Here is a 19,505-nt window from a genome sequence, read left to right as displayed (position 1 = left end):
GGAACATAGGCATTTATATTTTATGGTAAGATATAAAATGTTGTTAGAGGTGATACAACAGTCAAAGTGCACATATAACAGAAGTCAACTTTAAAGGTCCCGACTTCCCAACTGTTCTTCGAATATGTATTTCTTATACAAGAAGATACTTTTTTTCGTCATTTTTCTTCCTCACATAGTCATGTTCTGTGGAAGGATCTTATCATGTATTGATACGAAAAACATTGTCTCCTAAATACCACACATATAAAGTATTAATTACTTCATTTAAATATGTGGGTAACAGTTATGATAACTAAATCGCACACACTATATTAAGCTGAAGTTTTGTTCCAAACAATGGGTAAAATTTAATTGCAGCCTCGTGTTATTGAAATGGGTTTACATTTGCGATCATTGAAATCATCTGCTCTGTAGGCTGGTTAAAACAAACGTATAAATAATTATATCCAGTTTGTGATCTTTCTGAGGCAGAAGAAGTAAATTATATGCAAGCATATTTAGTTGCTTTTAAACTCTTATTCTTGTGGCTTTGAGGATAGGCCAGGTATACTCCATGAGTTTTCTGAGAACTTTCATATTGATGAACAGTTCATACCCAGCACGAAGAGGAAGCAGCATTGCAGCTGTGGATTTTTTCCAGGATGTATAATCTCTTTTTAGCCTTGCAAGTCAACAAGCTGCAGCTGACCTGTAAAATGTTCTTCCTCATACAATATAAACACTTACAGTACTTATCTTTAAAAGGACATACAATTCACTCTCACTAGTACTGCCACTATATTAAATATATCCAAAATATGACTTTTGTAGAACAGAGATTAAAATTGTAAAATTTCCTATGTATATGAGACACAGTAGTAGGATTTTCTTCCCATTAGAGATTGTGTCTAGTAAACTATAGAGAAATATTCAAGAAGAATACACTTTGTGCATCCAAGTTCAAATTCATCATCAAACTGAGTGTTTGATTAAAGTTCTGCTTGGCAAAGACTGGCTCTCCTTTTTGTATATTCCTTCTGCTTATGGCAGCTATAGTGCTGTATCTCTGAAGTTTTACTTCATCCCCAGGAAAGATAAACTTGGGCTTTTATGTGGTGTTTCACTGATTTGATTACTATTAACATAAAAAATGACTTACAAAATCTGTGCCTAAAAATCTTACCATAAACTAAGATACCATGACATCCTCCATACCATTGTTTTAAACATTTATTTTCCAAGTTCCATTGAGGATTATTAATAGACATGGCCATGACCATATATTCCCTTGCAGGTATGTATCTGCACAAGAAGGAAATGTTTGCATTTCGTAAAAGCAGCCTGAAGTGAGATCAAAATGAATGTCCAGTCATAGCATACACAAAAGATTTTATATTTTAAAGACAAGATTATTATGTCTTTGAAATGAAAATAGTTGCCTATATTCAACTGAATGATGAGGTAGTAAAAGCAAAACCTGCAAATTAAAATACTAGGCCTTTGTTAGTCCAAAAACACCCATTTTAGACAAACCTGTTTGCTCCTGAGAATGTCTTTCTGTAAGGTTTTTCCCCCAAATGTACAACTTTTTCAGAGAAGGATCAGAAAACCATGGAAAAAATCTAATGCTGATTTCCTTTTCATCCATAATGTGTAGAGAACGGACCATGATACAGGCTTTTGTAGTCATTCTTTGAAGAATAGGTCTATTTCATCCCATTTAAGGTTTTGATTCTGGATAGTAACTTTTAGGTACAGGCTTAGCTTTTTTTTTTTCAGTGTATTTACTAATGTGCACAATGTTAAATATTGTGTGTAGACTCTAATAATTTCCCTGACTATGATGTAAATATCTCTGGTTCTGTCTGTATTAGAGATTGCCAAGAATAGGGTAGTCAGATTCTTTAGCTTGAAAGTGAATAGTTTCTGGTGTCAGCCTMGCAACTTAGACTAAACCTAACTTTCATACTTTAGACAGCACTGCAGACCAAACATAGTAAAATAGCTCTAGTTACTGAACTGTTCATTTGAAGGATGAGCTGGCTTTGACAATCAGAATATGCTGAATATTTTCCAACCTCAATACTTGTGCCTCAGCACTAAGTATACTATTTTCAAAGTTAAAAGGTCAGTACCTTGCAAGCAAATATCATACCATAAAACATAGTGGAAATCAGGTGAGACTATTTGCATTCAACATACATTAACTTAACTCCGATTCTACCTTTAACCAGGCAAAACTCAATGGGTTTAGTGTATTTTAGACTGTTCAAAGCAACAGGGTGACATATAAAATCCCCCAAACCTCCAAAATAAAAAAGGTCATCATTGTGAACCTGACCAACTGAGATTTGGAGTTCCCTGCATGTATGACTACTGTCCAAGGTCTTCTCCCAGGCAGTTCCAACTGCCATTTTTAGGAAGCCAAAATGCTCTTTTGGTTCAGGATGGCCTTAGTAATCATAAGCGATACCCCTGACACCAAATGCATGTTTAAATTTTTAGACTATGTGATTACAATGGRACTGAGACATATTTTTATCAGAATTAGGTTTTTGCACAGTGTGGAAGTGTATCCAAACTTGCTAAATTAGGAAGTGGTCTATTTCTTATTTTATGTGAAAAATCATTATGTCAGGAATATGTTCATGTTAAACAGAGTGTAACTGTGAGCCGTATCATCTATATCAGGCACACATTTTACTCTTTAGCAAAAAGCAGTAAGAAGCAATCATATATGTCCTTCTGACTACTAAAGCCTAAGCCTCACTCAGGAGCAAGTTCAGTGGGGTTTTGCCCAAATGAGGATTGATGCATCAAGCTCATAGTTTTTATGGCACAATAGTAAACCAGTTATATTAGCTTGTTCACAGAACTAAGGTAAGGAGCTTGAGTGGAATTCTGTTCTGACTGTTATAAAGGGTAAACACTGCCTCACAAGGCAGTAAAAACTGAGTCCTGCAATAGCTCTGCAAGGTCCTAAAAGCTCTAAATTGGCCTACTACAACTTCCAGTTCAGTGCAGTAGGCAGATCTGTTTTATGTTTTTTAAATAATGCTTTAATCTTTATTTTCTTGTCATATTGCAGGCTGTGGACAAATACAGTACAAAGCCATTTAATGAAATGTCATATATTTAACACATCTAGTATTTGATTTACATTGCAAGGCTATAGAAGCTCTAATGATTTAAATTTCTTGCTAATCAACGGATTTTTAGTTGATTGAAAATGAATGGCTGCACAAGCTTTTGTTAAGCTATAAATACTCAAAACATGACAGTGCTCTCCAGGTGTTCTGTAGTAATTTTATGCCATCTCTTGCTCCTGTTGTAGGGTGTGGTTTTAATCTGATAATTTCTCTTCCCAAAAGCAGGAACAAGAGACAAGCTATACTATTCTAAGAGCAAAAGGCACCAATGTTACTATCAACGGCCTCAAACCTGATACCACCTATGTGTTCCAAATTCGAGCCCGAACTGCAGCTGGATATGGGACAAACAGCCGCAAGTTTGAATTTGAAACCAGTCCAGATTGTATGTATTTGTTCAAATGGCTTAAACTGAGATCCTGTCCTGTTTCTGACTGATTTGAATGGCTGTTTTCATTCCCTTTCTAGCTTAGTAAATGTGACTCATAACTATTTATGATGTGTCTTTCTGGGTAATATTACTATATAACTTTATGTTTTATCATTAAAATTGAAACATGTTGTAAAGAATATACCATGATTATCACAGGTGGTGTTTTCTTCCATTCTCTACCCTACCGCTACCTAATGCCAGAATCAGTACTTTGCTAGACTGCAGCTCCTGCTGAGAGAGGAAGCCTAATACGATAATAGATGCATAGCTTCATATTGTTGCAAGTTTGTGGCCTGATCCTATGGACTATAAACTCCATGCTCCAAGAGAATTAATGTCTTATTTGACCATTAGTTACATGGGTCAGTGAGTAATTCTCATTCTGAGGAGCATAGCAACTTTCTCCTATGTAGCCCTTACATGAAACTAATATGCACAGGCCAGAAAGGATGGTCATTCAGTTAAGTAGCTGGTCAGGGACTTGGCCAGTCTGGCTCTTCTCATTTCTGGCACTAAAATGCTGCACATTCCTTTTTCTTTTCTGTAATGCCATTTTAATACTTATTATCTGATAATCTTATCAGTATTCTTTACAAGTTCTGTTTTTACATCAGAAAGACTCTTAAAAGAGCTCATCGTCTTAAATGTTACTTTCTCATCACTTGATACTACACAGTAAATCAGACCTTTTCTTTACTAGAAGCTGRAAGTGGCTTAATGCATCAAAAAGTCTCTGTTTAGGTAACCAGTTATCAATGTATAATAATGCTCATTAGTCAAAGATTCATACAATTAGCAAGAGACTGTTTACTTTTTAGAAAGTAGGACTTTCACAGAAGACTGTTATCCACTGTCCAGAGTTATAACACAACTCAGGATTATAATTCTGATACCGCAGTCCTAAGGCTTGATCATGTGCTCATAATAAGGCTTGAGAACCAACCCATGGTAAAAGAAGTGCTGTCAGAAGCAACAAATTCTAACAAAGAAGAGTAGCATAAGCCAAATAGTCTTGGACTTGACATCCTGGTATTTTTGAGATATGTTACGTATTTCATCCCCACTTCTCCCTTCCCGACCTCAGTTCTTATTCTGGAAAACAAATGGATTGTTATTAATTATAATGGATGAAACTGGAACTCAAGATAGGATGAATACAAAAAGGGGAAAAAATCAGTTGTAGTGATGTTGTGAAGGTAAAAAACTTCATGACTTATAAGTTAGTGAGCTTTATCTGCAAGGTAATAAAAAAGAAAAAAAGAAAAAAGTGAAGCTGACCAAAAATTTGGAAGGTGACAGGAGGCAGTGATGCATGTATCTCAGTAAGGAGTGTTCAGGTTATACAGATAGACTCCAAAACATGTAACGAGGTTACAGTTGCTAAGCTATCATAACTACAACAGTGTAGTTGTAGATGTTTAATCTACCAAATATTAACCAGGACCCATCAGTCATAAGTAGGGATTTCTTTCCAAGTGGAATGATGCAACTCCAAAGACTCACATAGACAGGCTGCCCAAATCATGGGGAATAGGAAGGCTATCTTTCAGCTCACTTCGGACAACTAACATAGTAGCTAGAAGCCTAATTCCACTATATTCAGTGAAGATTGATAAGTGTCTGCAGAAGATGATTCATCATACCTAAGATCTAAAGGTGTCCTGTCATTTTGTAGCAGTCCAGCTCAGCGGAGCTCCTTATTTAGGCACTGCAAGGAAGTATCCAAAGTTAGGTAGAATAAAGCCCTTCTTTTATCCTATAGGCACTGACCTGCTGTAGATAGTCCTGTCTGCATCTGTGTGTCCAGCCTTTTCTCAACCTTCACAGTGATACTGTGAAGCTTAATTATGAAGTTTAATTCATTAAAGCACGTTCTGTCACGCAGAAGTGAGAATAATGATGATAATTATCGACTGGCTGGGAATTCTTGCCAAGGAAAAATTCCTTACTGACCATGACCAAAAATATATATATATATATATATATATCAGTTTATCAGCAGTTACTGCAATCAGCAACAGTAAAAATAAGCAGTAGTAGCAACCACCTTTGTAAATTTTCAGAGGAGTCTTTTCCTTTCTTCCCTTGTATTTATTTGTCTGATGAAAAATTACTTAGTAGATTAAATATTTGGCAGGAAGCCAAAAGCTATATAGTGATAACTTAATCTGTCTGTTCCCTATATGAGTGTCAATTGTGATGTAAATAATATTTTGTGGGTGGGTTATTTATATATTTTTGTGTTAACTTTCCAGCATTCTCCATTTCCAGTGAGAATAGCCAGGTCGTAATGATTGCCATTTCAGCTGCGGTAGCCATTATTCTCCTCACAGTTGTGGTGTATGTCCTGATTGGGAGGTTAGTTTATCATCTGTTTTACACATTTACTCCCACTTCCATTTCTCACTGGGGCTTTGATGAGCACAGCGAATCGAATATTGTTGGGCAATAGAGTGGCTGGTCTGCACCTTCTTTTTTGTCTGCTGCCGAGGAGCTCTGAGTACTGCTTTATGCTTGGTAATRAGCCTGCTAGCATTAGCAGCCCCAATCATACAGCAGTTGTTAAAAAATGCTATAAACACATTCTTAGGCAATTGTAAAATTAAACTGTAGGGGTCAAAAATCAACAAATCCTCTCATTAGCCAATTTCCTCAAATTCCCTGAGAACATAACATGCCTCTATAGGGTACAGAGAATGTAAATATCATTAAACTTTCAAACAGGCATTTAATTGTGGAGGGAAAACATTTTAATCTGCTTCCACCTGCAGTTAACATATAAAATTTTATATATTAATTTTTTTTTCTCTGTTGCTTGTAGATTCTGTGGATACAAGAAGTCTAAGCATGGTACTGATGAGAAAAGACTACATTTTGGGAATGGCCATTGTAAGTTACTGATGCCTTTTAACACATCCAGTTCTGCTGAATTCATCCCCAAGATAACTACTGTTTTTGAGTTAAAAAAAAAAAAAAGAAAACAGGCATACCTCACTTAAACCTAGGTGAAATTGGGCAGAGAATTATGTCTTCTCTTGAGGTTAAGGAGATTTTCCCCTACCAATTAGTCTTTATTTCAAAATCTTTCATCCATGTTCAGGTTAGTAATGAATGAAACACTGCTGTCTGTGTTCAAACAATGCATGTGGTTAGCAATATGATATTGATTCTGCTGTGTATTGCTGAAATGCAGAGCGGAACTTCAACTTCCTCATTATCAACTGTATAAAATCTAAACAATAACATTTTTTTTCCCCAAAGCAAAATGTAAAATCAATGAAACCTGTCTTGATGACTGTTGAAGGGACTATGAAAATTGCTTGCTTGACAAAGTTGACCTGCTAATAAATTTAGTCTGGAATAATTCTAAGCATAGGCTAAAAAAAGATTATCAAGTTTCTTAAGTTTATGATTATTATTAAGATTCTTAATTTTTAAAGTTTCTTAACTTAAGTGAATATCTCACAAATTAATGGGATTACTTAATCCAACTCTGTTTAGGAATATGTTTTATTCAAGGCCTGTTTGCCAACTTAAAATAACGAATTTATCTGTGCTTTCTTTGGATCTCATCCACAACTAGGATGAAAGTCTTTCTATTGACTTAAGTAGTCTTTGTATCCAAAATGTATGGTGTAGTCAGGAAAAAATTTTATATAGCTGAGGGTATAAAATCTTGCTCATCCTGAGTAATCTGGCATACTCTTGAAACTTCTTCCAAAGCCAAACCCCAAAGCTACCTATTTTTGATGTTTTCATATCTGTTTTTGATATGGTTAGATGGGTCTCTGTTCATGGCTATGCTGGGTCTTTAAGTTGTGTCCTGTGAAAGGAACAGTATGGAGCAAGGTCCCATTACGATATGCTCAGGGGAAGAAGTGTTGACTTTTTGAGCCCAGGAGTCTGTCCTGGTTACCAGGAAGCGGCAGCTCACTATGACCCATAACTGAGGGGGATGTCTTCTTGCAGTATTTCAACTCATCTCTGATCCTGACATGCCAAGGTGAAGAATCAATACCAGGCTACACCATGTAGATCATGCTGAACCATATATTTCTATTGCTTAGCATTTTGCATTATAACGTTAATATGGTTTACACCTAAGCATTTTCCTTCTTTATATATTATTCTGCACACAACGGTAGTGCTGCCGCTACTGCTGCTGCTACTGCAAGAGGAGACCTGTCGGTGTCATAATCAGATGTCTCCCCACCAAATATTGAAACGTTGAAATAACATTTTAATGAAGAATTTACCTACAGTTGTTAGAAATTAGAACTGCTTCTTAATCATAGTGACAATGGGGTAACTGGTCTCTGACTCTTCATATTATTATTTTTAGTTTGGAGCCTTTCCTTATCTCAAGATAGGCATGTGCATACATACCCACAAGCACACATATGCTGCCTCCTCTGCACTGTCATGCCATGATAGAAGACTTGACTCATGCTGCCCATCGACAGCTAACCAACTAGGCTCAAAAAAGTCTATAGTTACATGCGGCCCACAGAATTAATGCTTCATCRTGCAAATTTAATTAGGTTATAAAATAAAAGCAGCCAGTAAAAAAAGTGTTGCAGACAAATAACAGGTCAGAGTTTGCTCTCCTTACACCCGCACAATGGAAAGTTGCAATCACTATTCTTAAACATGTCAGTGCAGTTAAATTCCTGTGGATTAAATTGCATTTAATTTGGCTTTAGATATTTATGTACTGTTTTCTGAGTAGTGCCATGCTGATCCTGTGTGTAGTAAGAACACAGTCGATCATGAATCTGAGCTTTCTCTTAGAAATTCCTGAAAATGATTCATTGATTTTGCTGATATTTATCTGGTAGGATTTGTATGTATGTGTGTGTGGCTATTGAAACCTTATTTTTCCGCTATTTTAAAGTCTTTCTCAAAGCATAAGAGAATTGCTTCTGTGAACTAAGAGGATAAAGTAACTTCCACGGCTGTCATAAACTTTCTGCATCTTAAATACAGCAGCTGGTTTATTTCAGTCAGTTTATTCTGAATTACTTTAAAAAAGGCTCCAGCCATGAACTATTCCCTGCAGCCTTATTACAAATCCTATAATATTACTTCAAAGGAGCAAAAATGTGTTTCACCTCCTCAGATCTTCTGCCTTTGCCTTCTTTGGCTAGGGCATTTTTATYTTTTGCTACCCTTAGGGCAATTCATGCTGGTAAAATGAAAATGTAAATTATTATGTTTGCACAGAATGAGCTGTAAAGTAGTACAGCTTAACACATGTGCATGTGTTTATTATCTGTTTTTCATGACAGAACCCAGTTACTATACAGGCTGCCCTTAATTATTGGTGTGAAGGGATTATTCTCCTTGCAGCCGCCATCGCCTGATCTTGGGAACCTATGGGGTCAGCATTAAAATGCTGCAGCCAAAAACCCTACAGTGCAGAAGCTTTTAATTGTTGTTATTTTTATTGGGGGCATGAGGGAGCCTGTAATGTACATTCAGCATGGATGGAAAGGAGCATTTACAAGGTTCTTAACCAACAGCAATATACAGCCAATTACTTTTTGTTTTACTTGCAAGTAATTCTGTAATCATCAGACTCTTAAAGGAAACACACTCAGCATTTAATACTGCACACACTCAGCCCTTCTGTTCAGAACATGAGTCTTAGTTTGCGTTGTTTTCGAGGCAATTAGCTTGGGAACTCATTTTTATCATTTCTTTGTCAGTCCTGAAGCCAATAAATCTCCATAAAATTGATTTTTTTTTCACATACATTGTTTGACAAAACAATGGTGCGCTCTAGCTAATGGTCCAAAGGTATTTTTCCCATCTGCCTAACTACAGCAAAATGTGTTTAACTATACTAGAGGTCAACAATTTGATGCAGTGTAATAATGCCAAGCTGGAAGGGATATTCCTGAGTGTAGGCAATGTTTATAGGAGGAGGTAATATCTTTTACAAGGTTAAGAAAAGCTAGAATACATGTCCAGGAATGCAAGTTTTGTGTTAGAAACAGAAATAGCAAACTTCAAGCTATGTAATGGTTATTGTACTTTTTGTTAATGAAACATCTTTGTGTTTTAAAATGAATACAGAGATGGGCACCCAAGTTATCAGGTACAAGCACAAGCAGGGCCTTGAGCCAGGGGAGGAGGAACAAAGCTATGATTTGCCTTCAGCATCTTTGCTCAAGAGGATGATCAGAAATGACAATATGTTCCTTCCCCTGCCCTGCTCCCCCCGGTCCTGCTGGCAGGAGAAGTGGGGAGAGCTTGAGACCGCCCTTAAGACCACTCAGTCATTTGAACTAGTGCTYGCCCCAAGCAAACGGAACAACCACAGGCCAGGAAACTGTAGAAGGGGACAAAATAATAACATTGATGTGAGGTAACTTAGCACTAGAACCAAACTTGAGTAACAAGAAAGCCTGGCTGCCATCCTTTTATAACTAGCAGAGGTTTTGGGCGGGGAGAAGGTTATTCATGCATAATTTTCTTGTCTTATGCATCTTGTTGGAGAACTTAGAAAAAGCTTGAACCAATGTACTCTCCTTCGTATGTGCTCCATAAGAACTCTTCAGATTGACTGTAGCATCATGCAGTTTGTTCCTTGCCCCTGTGTTGTTACCCTGAAAGGAACAACCTAAGGCAGCATATAAACAGAACAAGCTGCGGGGGCAGGTAGTATTTTAAAATTTGAGAGGCAGTCAAAAACTGCAGGTATATTTAAAATTGTTTTACAAACCCTGTGTAATAAATACACTAGTGTCTCTGGTTTTGAGCTTCATATTCACTCTATATTAAGAATTCCCGAAGAACCATCAAAAGCATTTTGATTTGAGGAAGCAGTGTACCATTTTTTCTATTGATTTGTTTTCTGTTGTCTCATTTGCTTTTCTTAGAAGGGCTAAGTAACTCTAAGTAACATTTTCTCTCTGAATTTGTTTTTACACAGTAAAACTCCCAGGCTTGAGAACATACGTAGATCCACATACATATGAAGATCCCAATCAAGCTGTCCATGAATTTGCCAAGGAACTAGATGCCTCTAATATATCCATTGATAAAGTTGTTGGAGCAGGTAATAACGACAGATATGTTGAATTAAAGATAGCTTTTTTACTATATACACTGTTTTACGTCTGTGGCTTTATACCCATGACTGGAAATGTTCTTGGGTCCTGCAACATTGTAGGTCATGTTTACAGCTGACTAAAGTGCATATGAAAAGCTAGGTACATACAGGTCTATTTTTTTCCCAAAATAAATAACAAGACAATTTTTAAAATGACACCTATCAGCCCACACTTGGACCCAGGACTGTTAAGAGTGAAAAGGGGGTTCAGACTCGTGCCTCAGTTCTATGTCTCTCTTGAAAATCTGTCAACACAGAAAATGGTATCAACTGTGAAGATGTTTTCTTTTTTTCTTACAAGGGCTCTTGACTGTTAGGCCTCAAGTGAAACCACAAACTCAATTCATACCAGTCACAACACATCCATCAAACTGCAGTGACCTTTGGTCATTGGACTGATTTTGGTCACCGCTTTCAATTTGAATTATTGATTTAGAAGGAAAGGGTTGTCTGTCTGATAACCAATTGTCTGAGCCATACAGACGCCATGCATTGTTGGTTTTACTAAAAACAAACTGTCAAAATGGACAGATTTAGTAGCAAAGGGACTAGATTACACAAATTCTCATCACATTGAGTTGTCCATGCTGCGATGCAGCATATAGTTCCTGACAGGATGTGTGCTTGCTCCTTCACATGAAGTGGCAGATGGTCTTGTCAAATCAGAAAATCATGAAGTGTTTAGCTTTCCTGCTAAATTAAAGCATTTACATACTATTGATTTTAATACATTTAAAACTGAAAATTACTGGGGGGGGGGGTTCTTCTCTTTTACTTCTACCTAAATTTACTATCTGAATTAAAATCATGAGATGGGAGAGAGACAAACTCTTCCTGTATAACAAACAAAAGGTTTTCATTCGGAAAAAATTACTAGAACCAAGCTACTGCATTCAGTGCAACTCCCAAAAAGCCCAGTGAAAAGAAACAGTATTCATTTTCTTTTAGTGTAGCTACTTAAATGCTTGTATGAAGTTAGGTTATTTTCCACAAAGGTAGAATTTTTGTTCCTTGCTGGTTTTAATTTTGCCCCACAAGAGTGCACTGTTCTCCATCATCATCAGTAAAGGCAGCAAAGCTGTTTGCTTACTGCACATAAATACAGAATTAATATGAGGACAGAGAAAGGAGTCAGTCAAAAGTAAGTCCAAGAGCAATCCCTTTTTTTTATAAGACTGTAAGGAGCCTTCGTTCACAAATGTAAGCTTCTTAAACTTAGGCTGTACGTACTATGTAAGTCTCGAAAACAAATTCATAAAAATCAACGATATGTAGTATTTTATAGCTCATTGTTTGGACATATTTTTAATCAGAGCATACATGGGAATGAAAGGTAAACCCAGATTGGTCAAATAAGTATTCTGAAATTGGAGGAGCAGCCTTCTGAGGAGCCTCAAAAAAAAGATGTATCCTAAAAGAGTCAGAGTTTTTATGAATTTTGCTCCACTCCACTTCAGTGAAAGTAGCAATAGGTTCAACATCAAAACCTGCAGGTCGTCTACATTGAAGTCTGAGCTCATGCATGATATCATACATGATAAAGCCATGATTTGTTTGTTGGCCATGGCTCAGATTCGTGCAGCCTAAATTCTACATAAGGTATTCTAGTTAGTGTTTCCTATTAGCAGTCACCAAAAATGCCAGTAGGAAGTACTAGGCTGGGAAGCATAAATGAAATTTAGGCTATGAGGTGCTGGGAGCTTCCAAACTGTTTGTAGCATGACTTTACACTGCTGTCATGTTCAGCATGTGGTAGCTTATGCATTCTGAGTGTTACGAAGGACATGTGAACGGCAGTTGGTGCCTCCTAGCCTGCTTTGGCAGGAACACTCTCTTCTTTCCTCCCAAGAAGCAGAAAGGCATTTCCTGTCTCTTACTTGAGTCAATGACTTATCTGAGTGAATGACTTGGTCATTTCCTGCCCTTCTCCTTTACAAATGCAAGTGCAAATGAAATTACAAAAAGATAGGGATTTGAGAAGAAGGGATTCATTTAACTGTATTGAAGTGTGACATAAGTAACTAGACATTCAAGTCACACAAGTAATCTTGATATTCTGGGGTACTTTTTCCAAATAGTTCCTCACAGTTTTAGCCAAAAGTCTCTGAGAAAAGAATAGAGGACAGCTTATGTAGCTTTGAAAACATACTTGTATGCAATAAGAAAATACTTTCATCCAAAAGAACCTCAAGAAAAACACAAGGGATTTTAGTGAAAGGCTAAGCATAAGAAAATTCAGGTCAGGAGCCACTTTTTTCAGATTTTTCATTATAATAATTCCTTCCTTTAAAACAACTACTTGTTTTTATGGACCTAGGTCAACAAATCACTATAAAAGTTTAAAACCAATTGGGTCGCAAAAGGATACTATGGAAAATCTTTTCTTGAGTTGGGATAGACTTATGTATGTGCTTTGATGAACTTAAAAACAAATGTTTGCTTTCCTTTCAAAGTTTAGACATGCTTGTAGCAGAATATTTTATTGGGCAAAGCACTTCTAACATTTAAGGGCCTCCTATCCATTACTTTCTGGCAAAGGTTTGCAGTATCTCAATGAGGCCCTGTGGTGTATCACTATGATGTTGATGAGGTTCACAAGATTTCTGAAGCATTCAGCATAGCTGCCTCTCCATTCTGTGGGAGTTCCATACACAGCAGTACAATCTTGATTTAAAACACAGAAAAGTAAGGGAGCAGCCAATATCACAGGTTCATTTATTACTTGTCCCCTGGGTTTAAATGCACAGCAAATGCCGTTCACTGATGCAGTAAATGGTCTATTTAAAAAAAAAATTAGGAGCTCCTGAAGAGATTTGTAACATATATAGCCCTCCTAATAATGTCTGTTTGCTTTTCACRTTAAAATAGACATACCGGTCTGCCAAGCAGGTTATATAATGTTCGTGTGTATAGCCTATTTAAAAATACAAAATAAAATTTTAAAAAGTTTTACAGAAAAACTTCTGACCATCATCTCTTAAACTCTGTGCCAGTTTTTCCACCTTCCAAGCAGTATACAAAGCCTCATTCTTCCTAAACATTTTCTTATGAGATCCAGCCCATTTCTTAATGGGAGCATATAGCAGGGCTTTGCTGGAAAGAGATGTGCTGTAAGTGTATATCAGTATGGATTTTGATCAGATAGACTCATGCAGCATCCATACTGCACTGTATATGAAAGAACCAAAGGTTAATGTAGTTGGCCTGCCCAGCAAACTTCTTACAGCTTATTCAAAGATTAGTTAATGCTCCTTGAAATTTCAGACGGTAAAACAATGTTTATGTAACGACCAACAGATTTTTTTCCAAGGAAGTAAACTCTTTTCATATTCACAGACAACAGTAGGCTTTATTGATTGCTATGAAGGGTCCAATTTTCAGTCTCTTGCAGCATCCAGTGGCTTCAGTGGACTTCTGGGATCCAGTTAATTACCCAAGTTCGAAATTGTGCAACCACTGCTAAATGGGACAGAGTTGATGCATGTCAGCCATAACCTTTTTCTTCCCAAAAGTCAAATAACAAATAAGCACCTTATTCCTGATTCTGGTCAGAAATGAAGGACTGATTGCTTGCTGAAGGCATAGATATAAGCTCCTCTGACAGTGACTGAACAATAGTTTTCAGAGGCTAGCCTGTTACAGCTTTTTGGACCATTAAAACATACAGAAAAGTGAATACAAACCTGGACATCACAAGATTTATTTTAAGCACTTTTTTTTCCTTCCTGTTGTTTTAAAGATATGCTTTGGTCTTCCTCTTTGTGGTGTTCTGACAGTATTGAGCTGGTGTTAGTATTTGAACTGAAGCAGTGTTCGCTCTTGAGAAAGTATGACGGTCATTTTAGCTTGCAGATGTTGAATGTTTTTAATTAAGAAGTCTGACTAGAACTCAACATCCTTTAGTTACTAGTTATAGCTTTTACAATTTATTTTCTGAGCTATTGACTTTCTTGTCACCATGAAATACTGATAACGTTAGAAACAATGGATGTAATGAGCTATTTTACTAGTATATTCCTATGTATCTAAAGATACATGCTGTTCTTAATTTTTTGGTTATTACATTAGCAGCACAATATCATGCCTAGAGGATGAGGCATCTCAGCAACTGGTAGTATGATATGGAGTCTTCTAAGTTCTTGACTCAATTATGACCTGTGTTACCAATAGAGAAACGTTATTGTCCTGTGAAGTGTGTGTTCAGTTTTTCAGTTAAATTGGCTGTCTAACAGAGGAATCTTAGAAAATAAGGCTGAAAAGTGACCTCAAGAAGTCATCTAGTCCATCCCCTTGCCCCAAGCAGGACTTGTTAGGTACCATTCTTGACAGATTCCTTACAATCTCCAAGATAAAGAGTTCATAGCCTCCCTAAAAAGTCTTTTCTACTCTCTGTGTCCTTAGTGTTAGAATTTTTTTCTAAAACATCTCACTTTTATTGTAATTTACAACAATTCTTTGTTTTGTCTCTTGTGTATGCAAAAAGGACTTGGTGCCCATATTGCATATAACCATAATTTCCATATGCTCACACTATTATCATGTCTCTCTCTCTCCTCAATCCTTGCTAATAACCCCAGTTCCTTGAACCTTGAACAGGAACACACACAGTCCTGATTTTTAGGATTCTGGTCATTGTCGTTACTCCTTTCATCCTTCTTGAATTGCAGTGCCACATTGGCATGTTGATGAAAGAAAAATTTCAGTCTGCAAATGGATGGGCTGAAGGTAAAATCTAAAACAGATCCCATGTGGTGTTGTCTCTGAAGTCAATGGTGCAGGAGGATTTCAATCCAGGGCTGTCAATCCAGCACGCTTTTCTAAGCATTAGATCCACTAAAAGCAACATTATTTAAATTTKCCTATTAAGAATGTCTTATTTATATACTTTCTGGTCATTTTTAGTTTTCACAGATGTTGCTTAATGTAAACAATCAGCTGCACAGATARAGAGAGAATCATTGTTGGGCAAATGAGATCCAAGAGCCTTTGCTCTTTAGAGGTCTAGTAATGGTACTGCATTTAGGATTATTACATATTAAGTGGGGAAAATCTCATGTATAAACAGTATAATCAGTCTTTCCATGATGTTTCACTTGCAAATACAAACAAAATTCTCAATCTGCATGAAAATGATGCCAGCTAGATTTAGATTTGTAGGGCTTGTTTTTTTCCAAGACAAACTTTCTGCTCAAGGCTGCTTGACAAAAATGGTGAATGAGGGTCTATTTACATTTAGATCTCACATATTTTGAGAAAAGAACCTAGCTAGGTATTTATTATCAGAAAACAAAACATTAAAAAACAGTCCAGCAACACTAGTGGTATAAAGGAAAAAAATCGTTCTTTTCTTGTCTGTTCAATAAAATGTTTTCCCTGTCTTTAAATATAAATAAATATGTAGGACAATTCTTGCCTTCATATTCCTTGCATTTTTTATCCATTCTCCATTTTTCCTGTATTTTTCATTATTCAATTATTTTGCTATAAGAACAGGGAGACCAAGAGTTGATGTTGTTGTTTTAATTTAGATGCTACATGTGCGGTTTATTATATGAAATCTAGTATTGGGGGGTGGATAACTGGGAATCAAAAATCAGTTACTTCAGAATATTTTCTTTAAGACATTAAAGCTTCCTTATATAGTTGCTTTATGTCTTCTGTATTCATTAAGTAAAAGCAGAAATTTGCAAGAAAGTTGTTTTGTTCAAGCAACTTGCCAACATATTTTGTACTTGTGCATTTGAATGCTAAGATAATTTTCCTTATGCACTCCTGTTGGGAATTACATAACACATGATAAACTGTGCTGTATAAAAGTAATAATTCAGTGATATCTTCTATTTTCTATTTAGGAATCTCAAGGAATTTACAGTGGGCTATCAAGTCCAGTAGGCCTGTAGTGATAGTGTACATTCGTATGATTAGATCCTATCCGAGTAATGATAGAATAAAAGTAATCTTTACAGCTTTCTTTTTTCATCTGGCACTTATGTGGATACATTCTTTTGCTATGAATTATCTTGCTACTTCAGTTGAAATAAGTAAAACACTTGGGAACTGAACTGTCTCCCTTTGGTAGAAATGAAGAGTATATAAATGTTCCCAAGGATGCATCACTATTCTGATACTTTTACTTTAATCAGTTAGCCCTCCGGCTGTTGTCTTMAAGTACATCACCTGAAACAAAAAGAGGAGAATTCTCTGGTGACATTTATGCATTCCTCTGCTCTGCAGTCATTTGAATATGCAGTGTAAATAAGTGATATTGTCCAGTTTAGCAGCTGGAGAACAGAAGCATGGAAATGTTATAATTGTCTGTTTGGAACTCAGGTCTCTGGCCCACCAGTAAATATCACACTTGAAGGACTTTTATTGAATGCTAATCTTTTATTGAATGCTGATCTCTTGTCTTTTTTCCACTTTTTTAGGAGAATTTGGAGAAGTGTGCAGTGGGCGCCTAAAGCTGCCTTCTAAAAAGGAAATTTCAGTGGCTATCAAAACCCTGAAAGTTGGCTACACAGAAAAACAGAGAAGAGATTTCCTAGGAGAAGCAAGCATCATGGGGCAATTTGACCACCCTAATATCATTCGGCTAGAGGGAGTTGTCACTAAAAGTAAGATACAAAGGGGGCGTCTGTTTCAAGTGGGAAGTTGGACCAGATGGCTTCTGGAGGTCCCTTAATTATTCTGTGATTGGATGGAAGAGCAAAATAGAATAAAATGAATGGGATCATCAGGGTTTATGTTCTGCAAATCCTTCCAGAAATTTTTATGTCATAACCCTCATAATATGTACCAAGCATCCTTCAAAAAAGATAACAGTGAGCTGGCAGGGCTATGTGTCATGGGTGGATGCTGATGATTTGGGTGGATGTTTGAGATGCTGGCTTGTTTAGGTAAGTCTGGTTCTTGTTGCTTATGCCATTGGTTGTCCTCTATCTTGACATGGAAAGACAAATATAGTTGGTATTAGAAAAAAGAGGTTGCATGAAATACCAGAACTAGCTTGTTCTGGGACATACAAATGCACAGACTTCAGCTATGCTTTCTAAATTTACTTTGCAGCACCAGGTGATAAATTTAATGGTCAAAGTCCTGTAGAAATTGTTAGGTGGGAGATCAATAAGGTCTGATGTAATTTGCTCATAAAAAAATAAAAATTCAGAAATGTTCTCAAATTCCTAAGGGGAATTTAAAAATTCTGTAGAGTATTTAATGCCAGAGGACTCTGTCAATAGAATAGGTCTTTAGGAAGAAGAGCTTATTGCAGTTTCAGTGAACTAGCTTGAAATGTGCTGAGGACTCTTTCAGTTAAACTGCGGATAAATATATAGGATAATTTATTTTAAGTAGATAGTTTGGTGTTTTTAAGGAATCTTGTTTTTTAAATTGCATGGTGCAAGGTTTTACAAACATGTATGTTTATATTCAAGAATGGATGCAAGAAATTCACAGCTTAGTAAAGTGAAGTATATGAAATAAAAACAAAAAAAATGGTGTCTAAAAATAAACAATGAAAGGTTTGTAAAACCCTGTATGTTCTGAAGACACACAGTTATCATAACAATGTTTTCTCTGGGTGTGATTCATGAAAGTCTATTTTGCTGATTTAAATAACAAATTTTTCTTCAGTTTAGGTCTCACAGTCCCATTAGGAAAGGACTGCCAGATCTACCTGTATAAATCCAAGTTATCTCCTATTTTTTAATGACACATACTTTGTGGAGTCAGAATTACGTTTTGTCTTTCCCAAATTTCTTGAAACACCAGGGATAGTCTGTACACAGCCGAGCTAAAAAATCCATTTTGTCACATTTTATATTAACGTGGCACTTTTGAAACTAATTTAATTGCTCTGCATGCAGAATTTTGTGCATTGCTTCTGAATGTGCATTACAAATGCACTCTGAATAACTGTCTTCCTGTAATCTTCTGTAAGTGAATATTAGTAATTTTGCTACTCGGTCGTTGCATTCACAACAGACTACTSTCTGTTTCAGTGCTCGTTTGTAACGCCAGCTGCCTGTCCCATTTAGGTATAGTATGAGAGAGCAAGATTTGAGGATTTTGCATTCAAGTCAATGGAAATCTCTCCAAATATCTTAAATAGTAGTACAGGAGTTGGGAAAACTGCTCTACCCTTCCTGCTTCCTTAGCTTGGTATTATCTGTATCCATTTTGCTGTGTAAAATTGTATGACATAAATGCAAGTAAAGATTATTATTTATTTTTCTTTAACATTCACTAAGGTGATGGAAAGGCAAGAAGGTTGTTAGTTGTTCTTTTTTAAACTAAACCCATATATTTTAATGACAAATTAGCAAGGGGTCATATTTTTTAATGATAGCTATTAAATCACACTCAAAAGTGGTAGTTTATTGTACAGTCAGTAGAGAGTCTGTGAAGTATTTGCTGGATTGCTCTCAATACAGGTAATGCATGATAAATGGGCAATGTGACCTTTTCTTCCATAACCAAATTATTTTTGACAGGTGGCCCTTAGCAGTGAACTAACTTTCCATGCTAAGTAAGTCTTCTGAAGAAACTCCTAGTAACTGCAATTGTCAGGGTCCCTAAAACAGGACCATTTGATGTGAGAACTACTCAAACTGTGGTGGTATGATGTGTCTGACAACACACTGGAGATATGAAAGAGGTGCACTCACTAAATAGGACCTCAGCCCTTTGCTCCAATGCAGAAATATTCCCTTGCTTCCTATTGATTTCTGTTCTGAGCTTGCCTGCTACACTGGTCTCATGGATGCCCTGTAGGCAGTAGTCTTAATAACCAGCACACATGTTCTGCTTAGTTTACTAATAATTT

At 36.5% G+C, this 19,505-nt stretch overlaps 1 protein-coding gene across 1 annotated transcript in view; it reads left to right on the top strand.

The window, feature by feature from the left end:
• Positions 1 to 19,505, top strand: part of EPHA3 (EPH receptor A3) — a 215,147-nt gene that overhangs the window by 162,122 nt on the left and 33,520 nt on the right. Inside the window, exons 6-10 of the mRNA XM_026075985.1 lie at positions 3,354 to 3,516; positions 5,820 to 5,922; positions 6,386 to 6,453; positions 10,502 to 10,627; positions 17,110 to 17,295. Of these exons, the coding sequence (XP_025931770.1) occupies positions 3,354 to 3,516; positions 5,820 to 5,922; positions 6,386 to 6,453; positions 10,502 to 10,627; positions 17,110 to 17,295 (646 nt within the window). The remainder of the gene's footprint in view (positions 1 to 3,353; positions 3,517 to 5,819; positions 5,923 to 6,385; positions 6,454 to 10,501; positions 10,628 to 17,109; positions 17,296 to 19,505) is intronic.

This window comes from Apteryx rowi, unplaced genomic scaffold (genome assembly GCF_003343035.1).
Source record: "Apteryx rowi isolate R43461 unplaced genomic scaffold, aptRow1 scaffold_418, whole genome shotgun sequence".
Classification (NCBI taxonomy): domain Eukaryota; kingdom Metazoa; phylum Chordata; class Aves; order Apterygiformes; family Apterygidae; genus Apteryx; species Apteryx rowi.
This window is presented reverse-complemented; position numbering and strand designations above follow the sequence as displayed.